Source organism: Miscanthus floridulus, chromosome 1 (assembly GCF_019320115.1).
Source record: "Miscanthus floridulus cultivar M001 chromosome 1, ASM1932011v1, whole genome shotgun sequence".
In the NCBI taxonomy this organism is placed as follows: Eukaryota; Viridiplantae; Streptophyta; class Magnoliopsida; order Poales; family Poaceae; genus Miscanthus; species Miscanthus floridulus.
In genome coordinates, this window is record NC_089580.1 from 145,222,271 (window position 1) to 145,239,207 (window position 16,937).

At 46.3% G+C, this 16,937-nt stretch overlaps 1 protein-coding gene across 1 annotated transcript; it reads right to left on the bottom strand.

Moving 5' to 3' along the window:
• Positions 1-14,327: 14,327 nt before the first annotated feature.
• Positions 14,328-16,736, bottom strand: LOC136496937 (premnaspirodiene oxygenase-like). The gene is made up of 3 exons (XM_066492719.1): positions 16,123-16,736; positions 15,340-15,786; positions 14,328-15,241 (listed from the first exon to the last, which is right to left on the bottom strand). Exons 1-3 carry the CDS (start codon positions 16,576-16,578, stop codon positions 14,621-14,623), a joined length of 1,524 nt encoding a protein of 507 aa, XP_066348816.1. The 5' UTR covers positions 16,579-16,736; the 3' UTR covers positions 14,328-14,620.
• Positions 16,737-16,937: the final 201 nt, after the last annotated feature.

Genomic DNA, 16,937 nt, shown 5'->3' on the forward strand with positions numbered 1-16,937 from the left:
TAGTGTGGACGCCGACCTCTCTGCCACCACCACGACTCCCGAGGAACCCTTAACCATGTCCCGCTCCATCTGGCCCATGCCAGGCATCGTCGCTTGGGCCACCGATGGCGCAGGTCACACTGGTGCCTCAAGCGCCACTACGGTTGCGCCCCGTTGTGACCCATCTGTCATGGCCGCCGCCACCTCCACCTACATTGGCAGGGTCATAACCGACTGTGTCGTGCCTGCCATAGTCGGCGCCACAAGCGTGGTTGGTAGCCCTGTCTACCCCATCATTGGCAGCGGTATCACGGCCATCGCCGGTTGCTCCGCGACCTCTGAAGGCGCCCTTTGAGCCCTCGCGTCCACCTGTCCCGCCGAGGGCACGAGCGCCACCATGGGCAGCGTCCGACCGGCCAATGACATGGTCACACTGGTGTCGCTCCTGCCCAAAATGGGCGCGACACTAGCCGACGGTTGCCACCTCAATTGGAGGGCGATGCTCTTCTTTAGCGTCAGCGCCAAAGGATTGTGCTGCCTACCGATGCTGTAAGGGATGAAAAGCAAAAGTCATGATGAAATCCGACTAAAATAGGAAAAAATAGAGGAACTGACAACTCACCTCAGCGTCGTCGGGTGGCAGATGCGTTTGGGGGGTGAACCCCCCAACCTTTGCTCCACCTCATCGGAACGAGGCTGTTTCGAGCCCACCCCCTGCTCCCCTTGGCTCTTGGGGCGCGACGGTGGAGCCACCTGCCTCTGCTGGCACCTCAGGCATGGCGGTAGAGCCGTCTGCCCCTGTTAGCTCCTGGGGCAAGCCGACGGTATGGCCCATCTCTGTCGGCTCCCCGGATGTACCCTCCCCTCTGTGGAATGGGAAGGGTCACGACGCATATAAGGATGAACCGATACCTGTCAGCGCATCCTCATTCTCTAGGTCATCCCACTCAATGTCATTGGCTACCTCGTCGTCGGTGTCATCATCATCACTATCAGTGTCCTCCCCTCATTCCCATGCCTATAGCTTCCACTGTTTCTTCCTCTTCCTGTCCTCCTTCGCCTTCCTTAGCCGCTCACCCTCGGCACAATTTGCCATCCTCACGGCCGAATCCCTCGGCAATGGTGCTGGGTGATCCATGAGGATGAGATCCCTCGACTGGCCCCACCCCTTTCAAAGTTAGTGTCAAGGGGTTAGGAAATCAATTGAAGAGAAGGCAAGAGATGGGGAAACTTATGAAGATGACGTGGCCTGGTTTTGGCCGCATCGGAGGATGTCTTGACACCGAGAAGACAAAATCGAGGGGGCACCCACATCGTCCTGCGAGGGCTCCATTGCCTCCTTGATGCGTTGCGTGATCTCGGAGTTGGGGAGCGCCCCCTCCATGAGTGTCGTTCCGTCAAACGATGCCTCGAGCGCCATCGAGTATAGTGGGCGCACGCGTCATCAACGGTGCCACCCTTCTTGCGTGGTAGGCCCCAATGATGCCTGACCCCTTTAGGCCATTCTCCTTCAGGATGTGGTCTCGGATCTTCTTCTTGTCCTTCTCTGGGACGCCCTACTTCCTCCATGACTCTGAGGCCTCTTCGATCAGGCGCCTGATGAACTTCGGTAGAGGGGCAGCGACATCGTTCTTAAGGTAGAACCACTACGAGTGACATCCCTTGTTGGACGACGAGAGACGCATGGGTGGGTACTCGCCGACCCGATTGTTCTAGAGCTGGATGCCAGCACACCCCATCGGCATATGTAGCTCCTACCTACCACTCTTCTCCCTCTTCTTTTGGAGGGTGACAGCAAAGAAGTACCTCCATAGATCGAAGTGGGGGCTGATCCCCAGGAACCCCTCGCACAGGGTGAGAAACACCGCCATGTGCTGGATCCCGTTGGGGTTGAGATGCTGCAGCTCGATCTTGTAATAGTGCAGCAGCCCCCGAAGAAATTTGTGGGCGGGGGTCACGAACTCACGCTCATGGAAGTGGGCAAACGACACCACATAGCCGTCGGGCGGTGACGGTAGATCCTCCTCACCGGGAAGCAGCCACTCCTCGGCCGAGGTCCACGCGCGGAGAAGACCGCGACAGACGAGGCCTTCCATGCGCTGGAAGGTGATGTCGGAGCGGCACCACAGATCCATTGGAGGTGGGGGTAGATGGATGTGGGCTCAATGGCGATGGGGATGTGGAGGCAGGAAACCTAAGCGATTAGTGGTGGCGGTCGTTGCTGCGGAGGCAAGGATGTAAGGTATGGAACCCGGGGGTGATCCCTTTGGTTTTATAGGGGCGACGGGTGCGAGGAAACCAACCACTCACCTAGATCTCTGTGCCTGCCATGATCTGCCACCACGTCATGCCGTGGGACGTGCGCCCATAATCTCTGTCCATTCCCTCAGAAAACTCACCGGACGTTTTGCATCTCCAGACAGGCCATGACCCATCACACGTAAGGGATACGGAGCTAAAAACTCTACTGCGGCCCATCTAGGCCCAGGAGTTCAAAGGTTGGCCCACTGATGGGTTCAACAACCGCTCCGGGTGCCTTTTTGAAGTGAGGAGTGGAAAGGGATGGGCCTGCTAGTGGTCGGTACCCAGGCGCATGAACGTCGTAGGCATCTCGGCCTACGTTCAAGTCTCGGTCGGATATGATCCATGGTTTTTTCCTTAAAAGAAAGGCAGAAGGCCCTCGGGACCGGTCGAACGGATCTGAGAACTATATGGATTGATTGTCGAGGGTCTAGAGTCGGTCACCAGTTGACTCGAGCTGGATCCCCGCGAACGGGATGCTGGGGCCCCACTCGGACTAGCTAGCTAACAACTCACCGAGCATCGTGGCTCGTCCATAGAGGAAAATCACGACACGACTCTGCCCCTCTGGTTGCAGAAAATCATGGACGTGGTGACGATCACAAAGACAAGCCGACCCTCGACCGGACCCCCGCTATGCGCAGGGGCTCGAGGAAAGTTGGGCTCATAAGGAGACCGAACGCATGGTCGCAGAATGACAGACCCCCGAAGGGGTCAAAATCAGGGAAGGACCTTTTCTGACCCACCAAACCTCATGGCTATACCCCCGAGGGGTCCGATCTCGATGAAAGGGAATCACTGTCCCTAGGTCATGCCATGGGCGACAAAAGAAGGCCAAGGCCATCAGAGTCCTCCCGCTCAGAAAAAGCTCCAAAGGAGTTTTCTACTCCTCCATAGGCTCGGGGGCTACTATCGGGGACCAATACTAGGGGTACCCAAAGTGGAGGAGCTAATGACCATCAATATTGACTCATCTGAGCAGTCAAGAGCGCGACTACAACTCCAATCGACCCGCCAGTGCTCAAGCTCCGCTTCTTTCAGCCTCTAGGTCTACGTTCCGCCTCACCCGACCCTTGGGTCTGCATTCCGCCTCGCCTAACCCTTGGGTCTGCGCTCCACCTCACTCGACCCTTGGGCCTATGCTCTGCCTCGCCCGACCCTTGGGTTTGCGCTCTGCCTCGCCTGACCCTTGGGTCTGTGCTCCGCCTCGCCTGACCCTTGGGTCTATGCTTTGCCTCGCTCGACCTCTAGGGAAGTACTCTACCTCGCCCGACTCTGAGGCTGCAGGCTCCACCTCACCCGACCCTTGGGTCTGCGCTCTGCCTTGCCCGACCTCGAGGCCACAGGCTCTGCCTCGCCTGACCCTCGGGTTTACGCTCTGCCTCGCCTGGCCTCTGCGGGAGGACTCCGCCTTGCCCGACCCTTGAGTCTGCGCTTCGCCTCACTCGACCCTAGGGTTTACGCTCTGCCTCACTCGACCTCTAGGGGAGGACTCCGCCTCGCCTGACCCCAAGTCCACGGGCTTTGTCTCGCCCGATAGAGACCCATACCACCATCAACCACTCCAAGTCTAAGCGTATGGGCCTGAGTCAAAGCTCTGACACCAGGGAAGAGACCGACATGCCTCGATGTAACCCATGGCCTGGACGGGCCATACCGGAGGATTCACATCAAGAACAGCGTCGGGCGTACCGGTGCTGTTCTACCTAACCCCCGTACGAACACTGACGAGCACGTTAGTTCACCACGACGTTCACCGGGATGGGGTGGAGTGCCATGACCAGCATATGACGCCTGCACATGGCACTAGTGGCGGATAGGACCACGACATGAAGCTGTCCCTGTTGACATCTACAGGGTCGGCAGGACCCAAATGAAGGAGAAGGACCCAACGATCCTAAAGGCCTTCGGCTCTCTCTCTCTCTCGTTCTTCTTTTTCCTCCGTTGTAACCCATGCTTTCCTTTGGCCTATAAAAGGGAAAGCAGAGTGTCCCATAAGGGGCATTGCAACACATCACATCGATTTAGGCTAGGTCCGATCGAACCATCATGAACCCATCAAACCCCGAACACACAACCGAGTAGCAACCATGCTCTCTCAGCACCTGTTCACTCCTTTCACTAGAGACTTGAGACATGTCCCTCTCTCGTCCGTTTATAACCCCTACTATGAACTTTCAGTGCTAGTAACATGTGCAGCAACAACGAACTGAACGTAGGGACATTCTCCCTGAACCAGTATAAACCTCATGTCCTCTAAGCACACCATCCGAGCCAGACGCGCAATATTAGAAATTTACTTATCGGTGGCAACTCGAAACACTGACAACAAGTATTTTTGTTGACCAGAGAAGATATAATGCGCCTGCAAGGGAACAAGTTGTTGCTATATGGTTTGATGGAAATGACCCACAACAAAGGTTTGACCGTAGCATAATTATTTATGGCAAAAAAAATCAACGTCATTATATAAGGTCGTACTATGGATGCTATGATCCATTAGCATATCCTCTGTTCAACCCTAATGGTGAAACTAGTTGGGAGGATCAGAAGATATTATATCAAGACTCACCTCTATCAAAACCAAAGAGGAAATATACTAAACATGTACTAAAAGGTGATTTTTTTTTGTTATATGCATAAATAGTTTTTCACTCAAAATTTTGTTAACAACCAATTTCAAATTTTAATACTTTTCTATAGGCCCAACGCTTATTGAACTCAATGATGTCTCTGAAATGAATATTCATGAAGATCAAGGTTTTTTTCTTTGCAACATTATTTTCTATTTTAAACATTATTAGTTGTTCTCAAATTGATTATGTTAGTTTTAATAGAAAATGTTCAAAGGGACGACAATGTTAATGACAATGAAGGTGTAACGGATGGACAATGTAAAATATATTTCAGCTACTCAATAAATTCAAAATAGAATGAATTCAATAAATTCAATATAGAATGATATTTAATCTATTTGTTGTTATGAACAGAAATTATAGTCACGGTGATACGTTAGTGCTAGGGAATATCTATGTTTCAGGCTACAGATTCGTGAAGGAGAATTTAATATCATGTTTCATGGCGGAAGGCTTTTCCAGCAATGGGCCGTTGATATGTATGTGAAAGTGGAGTCAATGCGTTTAGACTGGTACTCAAAACCGGCGCATCAAGATCTAATCCATGCTGATCTATACCAGGTTAGATGTTTTTGAGTAAAAAGGGACTGGAGACAAGAATGTTTGTTATTTCTATTTTCAATAGAAAAGGGACTACTAATATTTTTTTAATTCATATTCACTAGGGTCGTCTAGACACTCTCGCTGCTAGAGAAGCCCGTGCGTCATATGCTGGTCTTAGAATTGTACTGTCGAAAGATTTCCCATGAAGTGACCGTGATGTACATTCAAGATTTATGGATGCCATGGCTTTGGTTACTCGAAATGGAAAACCATATTTTTTTTGTGACAATGACATGCAATCCATATTGTGATGAAATAGTCGAACAGTTATTGTCGGGTCAAATGCCACAAGATCGTCCAGATATAGTGGCAAGGGTTTATAGAGCAAAGCTACGAGACTTTCAGGATTTTCTTCTCAAAACACGTCATTTAGACAGTGTTGCTGCCTAGGCACATGTCACTGAGTTTCAGAAAAGGGGATTATAATGCATGTCTATTATCATATATAAATATATGTGATATAGGAGTTTAATTATTAAACATTTGATTTTTTTTGTACTAATCCATCTTGATTTTTTTATAGACACGTGCGTGTCGCACGTACATATCTACTAGTATGTATAAAAAATCTAATAACATCAGTTTTTTTTGGACGGTTGGAGTACCAAATTTACCAATTGCTACCTAGCTATTGCTGATTCTACCAATAGTGTACCTTTCAGGTTAAATTAAATAAATTCTACTCCCCAATTCTTATAGAGCTACTTCCTCCGTTCCAAATTATAAGACATTTTGAATTTTTTAATATATAACTTTTACTACGTATTTAGATGTACACTATATCTAGATGCATAGTAAAAATAATGTACCTAGAAAAATTAAAATGTCCTGTAGTTTAGAAACGAGGGAGTATCTTATTGCAATCAATAATGCAAAACCTTAAATCCAAGCAAAGTATATGTCATGGCAGAGATATACTTTAATATATGGAGTACTCTTATTAGCAGAGCAAAATAGGTATCGTATATTGTATATTTAATACTGTACTCACTCTGGTTTCTAAAAAATGTCGTTTTGAGGTTGTCTTAAGTTAAACATTTTAAACTTTGACTACAAATAATTTTTTTGTTAAGTTTCAAAATATGAAAGTGATATAAATAGATTCATCTCAAAATATAGTTTCATAAAAGTATATATAGACTATATTTTATTAGCAAAAAGTAATGGTCAAAGTTGCTGTCCAAAACGACGTTCTTTAGAAAACCGGAGGGAGTATATGTAATAATACTATAGAGTAATAAGCTTGATAATATCAGATATACACAGTGGGACAAGAATATCTCCGGACCACTTGTTCGCTTTGCTGAAAGGACAAGCTGAAAAGTAATGTTCGCTGATTTGTTGTGAGAGAAAAATATTATTTCTTCGCTGAAAAGTACGGTTCATAAGACAAGCGAACAAGTCGGCAAATGTCACGTTTGCTCGTGCCAGCATGGATGATTTTTGGCATCAATGATTCCCGAAAAGAAGTGTAATTCTCGTTTACCATTAGTCATTTAACTTTAAACTTTATTATATATAAAAAGTCACTAAATATTTGCGATGTATAATAAATATTATTCAATAATCATGAACTATATTTTTGTAATAAATCTATTTAGATATATAAATGTTGATATTATTTTTATAACTAAAATTTTTAAAATAGTTTGACTTTTTTGTATTTTTTCAGATAGTGGTAGAAGTAGATGAATAGGCCAATGCTGGGAGACAGCCTAATATCTTGGTCGTCCAAAAGACAAGCCCCTGTTTTTCGTTTCGGTGTTGTGGCTAAGTACCGGGCTATGGCCAATGCAGTTGTTGAGGCTTCTCATGGTTGCGCCATTTATTGGGCGAGCTTTTCTGTCAGCCACGTTGCATTGGTATATATATTGTGACAACATAGTGTAGTTTACCTCTCGACTAATCCTGTGCAGTATCAGCATATGAAGCACATCGAGATTGATCTACACTTTATCCGAGACAAAAGGTCACCGTTGGGCACTTCGTGTTCTTCACGTGCCGACATCATCTCAATACGCTGACATATTCACCACAATCTTCCATCTTCTGTTTTCACGAGTTTCATTCTAGTCAGAAGGTTCGTCTTCGTGGTTTCGTTCAAGGTTCGTCTTAGTGGCTGACGACGCTTCGACTACAGGGGGTGTGAGACAGGTATGTTCATAAGGCATCTTGTAATCATGTCATTGGGTCTAATTGCTACAGCCCATGCACGCATGGAGCCGACGTACGCTCGGTCAGGGTTCGCTTCCAATCGATGGCAGTGTCCTATATTATGTATTATGATTGATCAGTGAATCTAACCATCGCGCGATTATCAATACGCTTTCACACACGTCACATGTTTTTTTAAGAAGCACACACACGTCACATGTGCCATCAAAAAAGCCTGCACCAGCCAGCATTATCATTTTAGTTTGCATTATTATTATATCGTTATACACGTCACATGCGCGTGGTTTTCGGCCCTACAGAGCGGAGTAGAGGTATGAGCTTCGGCGTGCTGACAAGCCCTCTTCCGTTTTGCAATAGCTAGCGGCTGCTGTTCGTTGTCAATGCATACGTGCTGTTCGTAGATCATCGACCTAAGTCTTATCAATAATAGCTGCATTGAACGGAAACAACTAAACAAGTCAAGATCGGAGGCCAAATTAAGCTATTAACACTGTAGAATAACCACGCACTGGGTAGATCTGGTTTGTTAGGCCTTGTTTAGTTCCTCCCAAACTTCCAACTTTAGCACTATGCAAAAAGAAGATTTTCGTCATATTAAACTTGCGGTACATGCATGGAATACTAAAAGTAGACGAAATTAAAAACTAATTGCACAGTTTGGTTGTACTTTGCGAGATGAACATTTTGAGCCTAATTAGTCAACGGTTAGACAATTATTACCAAATACAAACGAAATGCTACAGTAACACTACGGTCTATTTTGTCAACTTTGCACATCAAAGTTTGGCAACTAAAAAGGCCTTAGCTTGCCTGTGTGCATCACTGCCGTGTCCTCTGCACTGCTGCAGCCTGCTGATCGACAAATTAAATAATGCAATGGCCACTGGGTAGTGACTGAGCGAATATATTGCTGTTGGCTTACAAGACAAGCACTGACACTGTTGACAGTGTTTGGCATAGTATACTGCTGCAGACCCGCACAAAAGAAGCAGGCGACAAAAATACGAACGAGTGATTTATCAGTAATCTGAATGAGGGATTTTTTTTCAAATTTTTTTTCATTTTTAACTTTTATTATAAAAATAGCCCCACTTACTTTTATTTTAATTTAACCGTTTTGGCCGCGCCAACGCAGCTGGTGCGACAAAATCACGCTGTCGCGCCACATGTGTTAATGTGGCAAGATCTACCACGTTGGACAACGACTTTCACGTGGAAAATCTTGTCACGCCGTCACTTCCATCGGTGTGACAGTACTATTTTGTTGCGTCAACGGGAATGACATGACAAGACTCACAATATCAGATGAAGATGACCATTTTATATAAAAATTATAAGTCTCAATGAGATATATAACTTTCTAGTTTTGAGTTTTTTCATTTAAGTTATTAAAATGTTCAAGAAAATAATATAAAATTTCAGCAACATAACAATCGTGTACAGACGTACAAGCGTTTGTCACCTTACAAAAATAATATATTTTCTGTATAGTGTCAAATAAAGATACTTTTTATATGAATGTTATAGTCCTCAATGAGTTCTATATCTTTATAATTTTGATTTTTACATTTGAGATCGTAAATATGCTCAAAAAATTTATACTTTCTCCGTTTTAAATTATAAGATGTTTTGATATTTTTGGATACATAGTTTTTACTATGTATCTAGACATAACTTATATTTAGGTGGGAAGAAAAACAATGAATCTAAAAAAGTCAAAACATCATATAATTTGGAACGGAGTGATATAAAGTTTTATCGGCATATTAATCGGGTAACAAAACTTGTCGCCTCACAGAAACGGTATCTTTCATGTAGGGTGTTAAATGAAGATAATTTTTATATCAAAATTGTGCTATCAATGAATTCTACAACTTTTTAGTTTTGAGTTTTTTCATTTAAGGTAGTTAAGAAGCTCAAGAAAAGAATATAAATCTTAATGGTCATATTAATCGCGTACCATCGCTTGTTTTTTAAGAAATATCATATCTCTTATATAATGTTCGATAAATATACTTTTTATATATATGAAAGGTGTAGATCTCGATAAGATCTACATGTTTCATTTTAAAAAGTATCTTGAGGGTCGCCGCCCTCAAACGCTGCCAACGTGCGTTTGGGCACGTAGCTGCTTGCGTGGCGCGCCCGAGTTAGAGCTAACAAGTCTGGAGATGCCATTTTCGTTGTTTTAATCCCGCGCTACCGGCTCTCTCCTTTCCCCTTTTCTGCTTCACCGCCGGCCACTCCATTCACCGGCCAAATTCGCTGTCATCGATGATCGACCTCTATCCAATTTCCTTCACCTCTAGCTTTGTCTCGTCCTTGCGCATCCCCTCGGCCTGGTTGCGTCAATCCTCGTCACAGAAATCGGTGGCAACATCGGGAAACCACCGTGGACATCTGCCATAGCTATCGTGGGCATCTTGCCATGGCCAACACTGACGTTGCATCTGCCTCCCGTGTCTCTATTGCGCTAGCTTCCTCTTAGGTTTATGATGCTCATCGGCTCATCCGTTTTGGAAATCCCGTGCAGGCCTCGTCGGAGCGCTGTCACGCTGCCGTTTCACGCCATCGCCGTCAGCAACGCCGTCCGCGCCGTCTCCACTTTGACCGCATCTGCGACCAAGTCACACTGAGCTCCAGAAATTTGTAGCAAGATCTAGCTAGGACCGCTGAGCCCTAGAACGACGAACCTAGGTTGAGCTCGGTGTAAACCCTAACCCTAGCCGTTAGCCACCTAGTTGTACATCTTATTGAGAGCTACACCTTTCATATAAATATAAAAAGTATATTTATTAAACATCATATAAGAAAATATATGATTTTTTCTCTAAAAAGACAAGCCTTCTACGCGATTAATATGCCCTTTAAAATTTATATTATTTTCTTGAGCATCTTAACTATCTCAAATGAAAAAAAAAACTCAAAACCAAAAAGTTATAGATCTCATCGATAGCTATAACTTTAATATAAAAAGTATCTTCATTTGATGTCATACATGAAAGTACGATTTTTGTGAGGCGGCAAGTCCTATTGCGCAATTAATATGCGGATGAAACTTTATGTTTTATTTGAGAATCCTTACTATCTTACGTGTAAAAAAAATTAAAATTATAAAGATGTTGACCTCATTGAGATTTATAACATTCATATAAAAATATATTTATTTGACACCTGTACAAAAAAGATATTATTTTTCTAACGCGACAAACGCTTGTATGTGATTGTTATGCTGCTGAATTTTATATTATTTTTTGAGGCATCTTATCGACCTCAAATGAAAAACTTGAAACTAAAAAGTTATAGATCTCATCTATATCTCCGGTTGACATGGTACATCTTGCTTTTCGGTGAGTTAAACCTTTTTAAAATTTGACTAAATATATAAAATTATACTAACATTTATGATATATAATATATTTATATAATAAACTTTGAGATGCAAATTTTGATACTATTTTCTATATTTATGTTTAAACTTTAAAAAATTTTGCTCGAGAAATGTACGTTTATTTTAGAAAGGGAAAGTATTTGGTTTCTTTTTCACGAAAAAGCCGAACGACTTCCCGCGTCCGGACGAGTTCCCGCGTGTTACGTTTTAGGCGTGGTCCTGACGGACGACCCCACCCTAGGAACTAGGTAGTAGCAACAGGGGATGGTGGTCTATCACCTTCGGTATGGGTGCTTGATGGTTTCAGTGTTTTAGGCCAGTCTCTGTTAGGCGTGGTCCTGACGGATGACCCCACCCTAGGAACTGGGTAGTAGCAATAGGGGATGGTGGTCTATCACCTTCGGTATGGGTGCTTGATGGTTTCAGCGTTTTAGGCCAGTCTCTGTTAGGCGTGGTCCTGACGGACGACCCCACCCTAGGAACTGGGTAGTAGCAACAGGGGATGGTGGTCTATCACCTTCGGTATGGGTGCTTGAGACCCCACCCTAGGAACTGGGTAGTAGCAACAGGGGATGGTGGTCTATCACCTTCGGTATGGGTGCTTGATGATTTCAGCGTTTTAGGCCAGTCTCTGTTAGGCGTGGTCCTGACGGACGACCCCACCCTAGGAACTGGGTAGTAGCAACAGGGGATGGTGGTCTATCACCTTCGGTATGGGTGCTTGATGGTTTCAGTGTTTTAGGCCAGTCTCTGTTAGGCGTGGTCCTGACGGACGACCCCACCCTAGGAACTGGGTAGTAGCAATAGGGGATGGTGGTCTATCACCTTCGGTATGGGTGCTTGATGGTTTCAGCGTTTTAGGCCAGTCTCTGTTAGGCGTGGTCCTGACGGATGACCCCACCCTAGGAACTGGGTAGTACCAACAGGGGATGGTGGTCTATCACCTTCGGTATGGGTGCTTGAGACCCCACCCTAGGAACTGGATAGTAGCAATAGGGGATGGTGGTCTATCACCTTCGGTATGGGTGCTTGATGGTTTCAGCGTTTTAGGCCAGTCTCTGTTAGGCGTGGTCCTGACGGACGACCCCACCCTAGGAACTGGGTAGTAGCAACAGGGGGTGGTGGTCTATCACCTTCGGTATGGGTGCTTGATGGTTTCAGCGTTTTAGGCCAGTCTCTGTTAGGCGTGGTCCTGACGGACGACCCCACCCTAGGAACTGGGTAGTAGCGACAGGGGATGGTGGTCTATCACCTTCGGTATGGGTGCTTGAGACCCCACCCTAGGAACTGGGTAGTAGCAACAGGGGATGGTGGTCTATCACCTTCGGTATGGGTGCTTGATGGTTTCAGCGTTTTAGGCCAGTCTCAGTGGGGTTTCATCTCCCAGTTTTCAACACACCCATATTTTGGAAACAGTGTAGAAAAGTTTCATCCCCATGAAACTCTCTCTACTCCTATGAAACTTTTATCTTCTCTCTCTTCATCAAGACAGTGTCATGTCAGCATATTTAATGTTCATAAAACTCTATGAAATCCCCATTGAGACTGGCCTTAGTGTGTGTGGGTGTTGTTTCAGCCTAGCCGTTCATTGTCTAGTTTGTGGGTGCAAGTTGTGTATGACTCTGTTGTTTGGTTGTCGGTGGGGCCTCCCTGTAGCTTGCTTTCCTCTTAAATCTTAATGCAGTAGGTGCCAATGCAGATTTTTAGAAATTTATAAAAAATAGACTGGCTACACATATATGATAAAAATATCTAAAAGTGTGTGTACATAAGTACATTGATGACACAAGATTATTGACATTATTACTAGACAAATTATGAAAAATACTTTCATAATATACAACTATTTTCATATGAACCAAAGTGCTAACAGTCCTATATATTTGTGATCGAGGAAGGAAGTATGTTCTTAAATCTAAGTCAATCTTTTGATACCAAATGGAGTTTTTAGTGAAAAACAGGTCCTTTTATGGTCCACTCTCTCTCTCTCTCTATATATATATATATAGTATTACTATATATATATTTTTTACTTCCTCCATCCCAAATTATAGCCCCGTTCGGATGGTATCGTTCTGGAGGAATTTGGATGGTTTGGAGGAATTCTGGAGGAATTTATGAGAGGAAAACATGGTTCCGGATGAAAAAAGAAGCGGATCAAGCCGGGTTTAAGGGCACGCAAACTGGGTCTATAAGACGTTTGACTTTTTTTGACACCAAATTTAACCACTCATCTTATTCAAAAATTTGTGCAAAATATCACTTCTTTTGTCGTGGCTTGCTTTATTAATAAAAGTTCTTCAAGAATGACTTAAATTTAGCTATGTTTACACACATGTTTTAAATAAGACGCGTGATCAAACTTGAGATAAAAAAAGCCAAAGGTCTTATAATTTAGGACTGAGGAAGTAGTTATTAGACCAGTGTGTTCAGCCTACTGAGAGTTCGTATCCCAAGAGGAATCGGGACGCATGACGCAATTTTCAGATAAATCTCCAAGCTTTTCATGTCTGTAAGGGCGTCCCCAACTGGACAAACAAATCATGGTCTACTTGAAAGCCGAAAACAATAAAAAAAAATAGAAGAGAGAGCATAGATATGGCAGAGCAACAGAGCTGACAGAGAACTTTCTCGGAGTATGTGCGATACTAGCAACTGAGGTAGCGCTAGTTCCATGCTCCCTTTCCTCTACGCCCGATTAGAATTTCAGGAGAGCCAGCGATTTGAGCACTATTGGGACGCGCTAAGACTAGAGCAACTCCGACGGCTGGGCTAAAATTAATAACCAAATTTTATTGTTTAGTAATTTTGCAAAATAAAAAACTTTTCAAAAAAAAGAGGCCCACAACAGTCTGGCTATTTTACAAAATCAGGTACCGAGTGTCTGTGATTGGTTATATATGGCCACCCAAAGTCAAGGATAGACAGCTTCCTATCATATTTTATAAAATCAGATAGCATATCTTTTGAGCCTTCTTTTTTTATACAAATTCTAAAATAACCTCCACAATAAGAATAGTATTGAAGTTCCTCAGCCAGGCGCCCAAGTTATAAGATAATCACGTAGCTGATTGTATATCCACACACACACACACACACATATATATATATATATATATATATATATATATATATATATATATATATAGAAAAAACAATAATTTCACAGAGACATGTGAAATGTTAAAACTTCAACTACTATCATCAACGTCTTCTAGATATTGCATTTAAAACACAGAAGCAAGGGAAAATCCCACTTTATTACCATGCATTGCGTCTACAGCGGGACGCACTTTACGATGGAAGTAGAAACTTTAGGTACATAAATAAAAATACACCCTTCGCAGTACTAATACGTACGCACAACACACTACTACTAGTACAACAACGGAGAGCACTCAGTGCGAGACGTACGGATGGCGTATTTGGCCAGCAAGCACATCCGTTGTGTGGTAGAGAAATATTGAGACAGAGATACAAGTAGAAGTAGGCCCCTCAGCTCGCGGCTAGCATCACGATGTAGGTGGCTAGCTAGCTAGGCGGCGACCGGGACGAACGGGGTGGCGCAGAGCATTAGCGGCGTGCGGCGGCGGACGCCGAGTCCAGGCGCCTCCCCCATGTCGACCTCCGTGACGCCCACGGGCAGCGACCAATCGAAGTGGTAGAGCAGGCCGACGAAGGCGAGCTCCATGCTGGCGAGGCCGTAGTTGAAGCCGGGGCACATCCTGCGGCCGGAGCCGAAGGGCAGGAACTCGTAGCTGCCGCCCGTGAAGTCTCGGGAGCCGTCCTCGAACCGCTCCGGCTTGAACTCGTCGGCGTCCTCCCAGTACTTGGGGTCGCGGCCGATGGCCCACGCGTTGATGATGACCCGTGACTTGGCTGGCACCGTGTATCCGTCCAGCTCGCACTCCTCGATGCTCTCTCGGGGCACCAGCAGCGGCGCCGGCGGGTGCAGCCGCAGGGCCTCCTTGATCACCAGCTTCATGTACTGGAGGTTTCTCGCCTGCAGGTCGCCCTCCGTCACCACCGTCTTCCCACGGAACGCCTCCCTGATCTGCGCCTGCAGCTTCTTCATCACCGGCGGGTTCCGCATCAGCTCCGACATCCCCCACTCCATGGCCGACCCCGACGTCCCCGTCCCGCCAGCGAACATGTCCTGCGCATATATGCACACGCACGTGCATGTTGCCATTGTTGAATATATTGGAGATCGATCGACGATATATATATAGCAGTGCAGTATTATAGTATTACCAGTATGATGGCCTTGATGATGCTGTTGGTAAGTTGGAAGCCGAAGCCGCCTTTCTCCTGCAAGCCGATGAGCACGTCGACGAGGTTCTCGTCGACGTCCTCGGCGGCGGCGCCGCCCTTGATCTTGTCGTCGCGGATGCGCTTGCGCTCCTCGATGATTTCCTCGAGGATGGTGTCCACCGTCTTGTGGATCTCCTTGAGGCTGCGCGTCATGCCGGTGAGCTTGGCCAGGACGGTGGTCCACGTCGGGAACAGGTCCGGGATGTTGAAGCCGCTCGACAGGCCGACGACGGCCTTGGTCGCCGCCAGGAACTCCGCCGCGTTCTTGCGCTTCTTCCCGAACGCGGCCCGGGACACGACGCTGTTGGTGATGCTGTGGAACATCACGCTCAGGTTCACCGGCGTCGACGGCCCCGCCTCGCGGATCTCCTCCACCCGCAGCATCACCTGCATGCATGCATGTGCATGTGAACGTACAGTATCGCCGGTCTCGCATGCCGCAGAAGAACACAGCAGCAGCGTATCATTGTTCTGCTCTTTCCATCTGTCTCTCCTGCTTTATTTTTTATTTTTTTTTGCATGCATTATTTAGTTCACTTTGTCTAGAGTGTAGTCTCATAGGGTCTCTTTTTTTTTTGTGAATAGTCTCATAGGGTCTCGTGAGTCGTACGTGACCATGACTATAGTCTGTCCACGTCCGGAATCGGGGTATGATGCCTTGTTCTCATGTTTGGTGTCATGTTACTGTTTTGGGGCCATGCATGCATGTCGAACTGTGCTCACCTCCTCCTCCCGGATGTGACGAAACGAGAGCACGCGCTTGGGGCTCAGGATCTCGGCGGCGCAGAGCTGGCGGAGCTTGCGCCAGTAGTCGCCGGAGGGGGCGAAGAGGATGTCGACCCACTCGTAGCCGACGATCTCGCCGGCGAGGAGCTTGGGCCGCGTGGCGAAGTTGGGGTCGTGCGTCTTGAGCACGGCGCGCGCCGTCTCCTTGGAGGAGGCGACGACGAGCGGCGTCTGGCCGAGCTGCAGCATCATGAGCGGGCCGTGGACGTCCGCCAGGTCCCGCAGAGCGCGGTGCGGCAGCACGTTCACGAGGTGGTGCATGCTGCCGATGATGGGCAGCTTCCATGGCCCCGGCGGCAGCCGTCGTCTCGGCTTGAGGGCCATCTTCACCAGCTGCAGCAGTGCCACAGCAAGGACGGAGAGGAGGAGCGACTGGTAGAAGTACTCGTCCATGGCTACCGTTACTCCTGCACGTCGTTAGCTAGTGGTCACAGAGTTCAAGAGCTTACAGAAACTAGCTATAGCGCTAGACCACGCGCACAGCCGCCAGCCGGGCTGCGGGCTTTAGACCTCGCTAGTGCTTTATATACTAGTCTTGCTTGCTTGGTGAGTTGCTCCATCTCCATGGGTGGTGGCGGGGTATATATAGCACCGACGAGAGGACTCTAAGGCCCACTCCCGGTTCCTCTTAGTGTACTTGTATTATTATGATCTTCACTTCTCATGTATTCCAAATACCTGAATTTTAAGATGATTTCAGTCAACACACTTGTACCACCAACCAGTACAAGTAAGTTGTTATTTTTCTGATT

Excerpts from the sequence above, each read along its gene's own strand:
- LOC136496937 (XM_066492719.1), bottom strand. The coding sequence starts at position 16,578 with ATGGACGAGTACTTCTACCAGTCGCTCCTCCTCTCCGTCCTTGCTGTG. Across the intron at positions 15,787-16,122 it reads GTCACATCCGGGAGGAGGAG|GTGATGCTGCGGGTGGAGGA; the intron begins GTGAGCACAGTT and ends GCATGCATGCAG. Across the intron at positions 15,242-15,339 it reads TCATCAAGGCCATCATACTG|GACATGTTCGCTGGCGGGAC; the intron begins GTAATACTATAA and ends ATATATGCGCAG.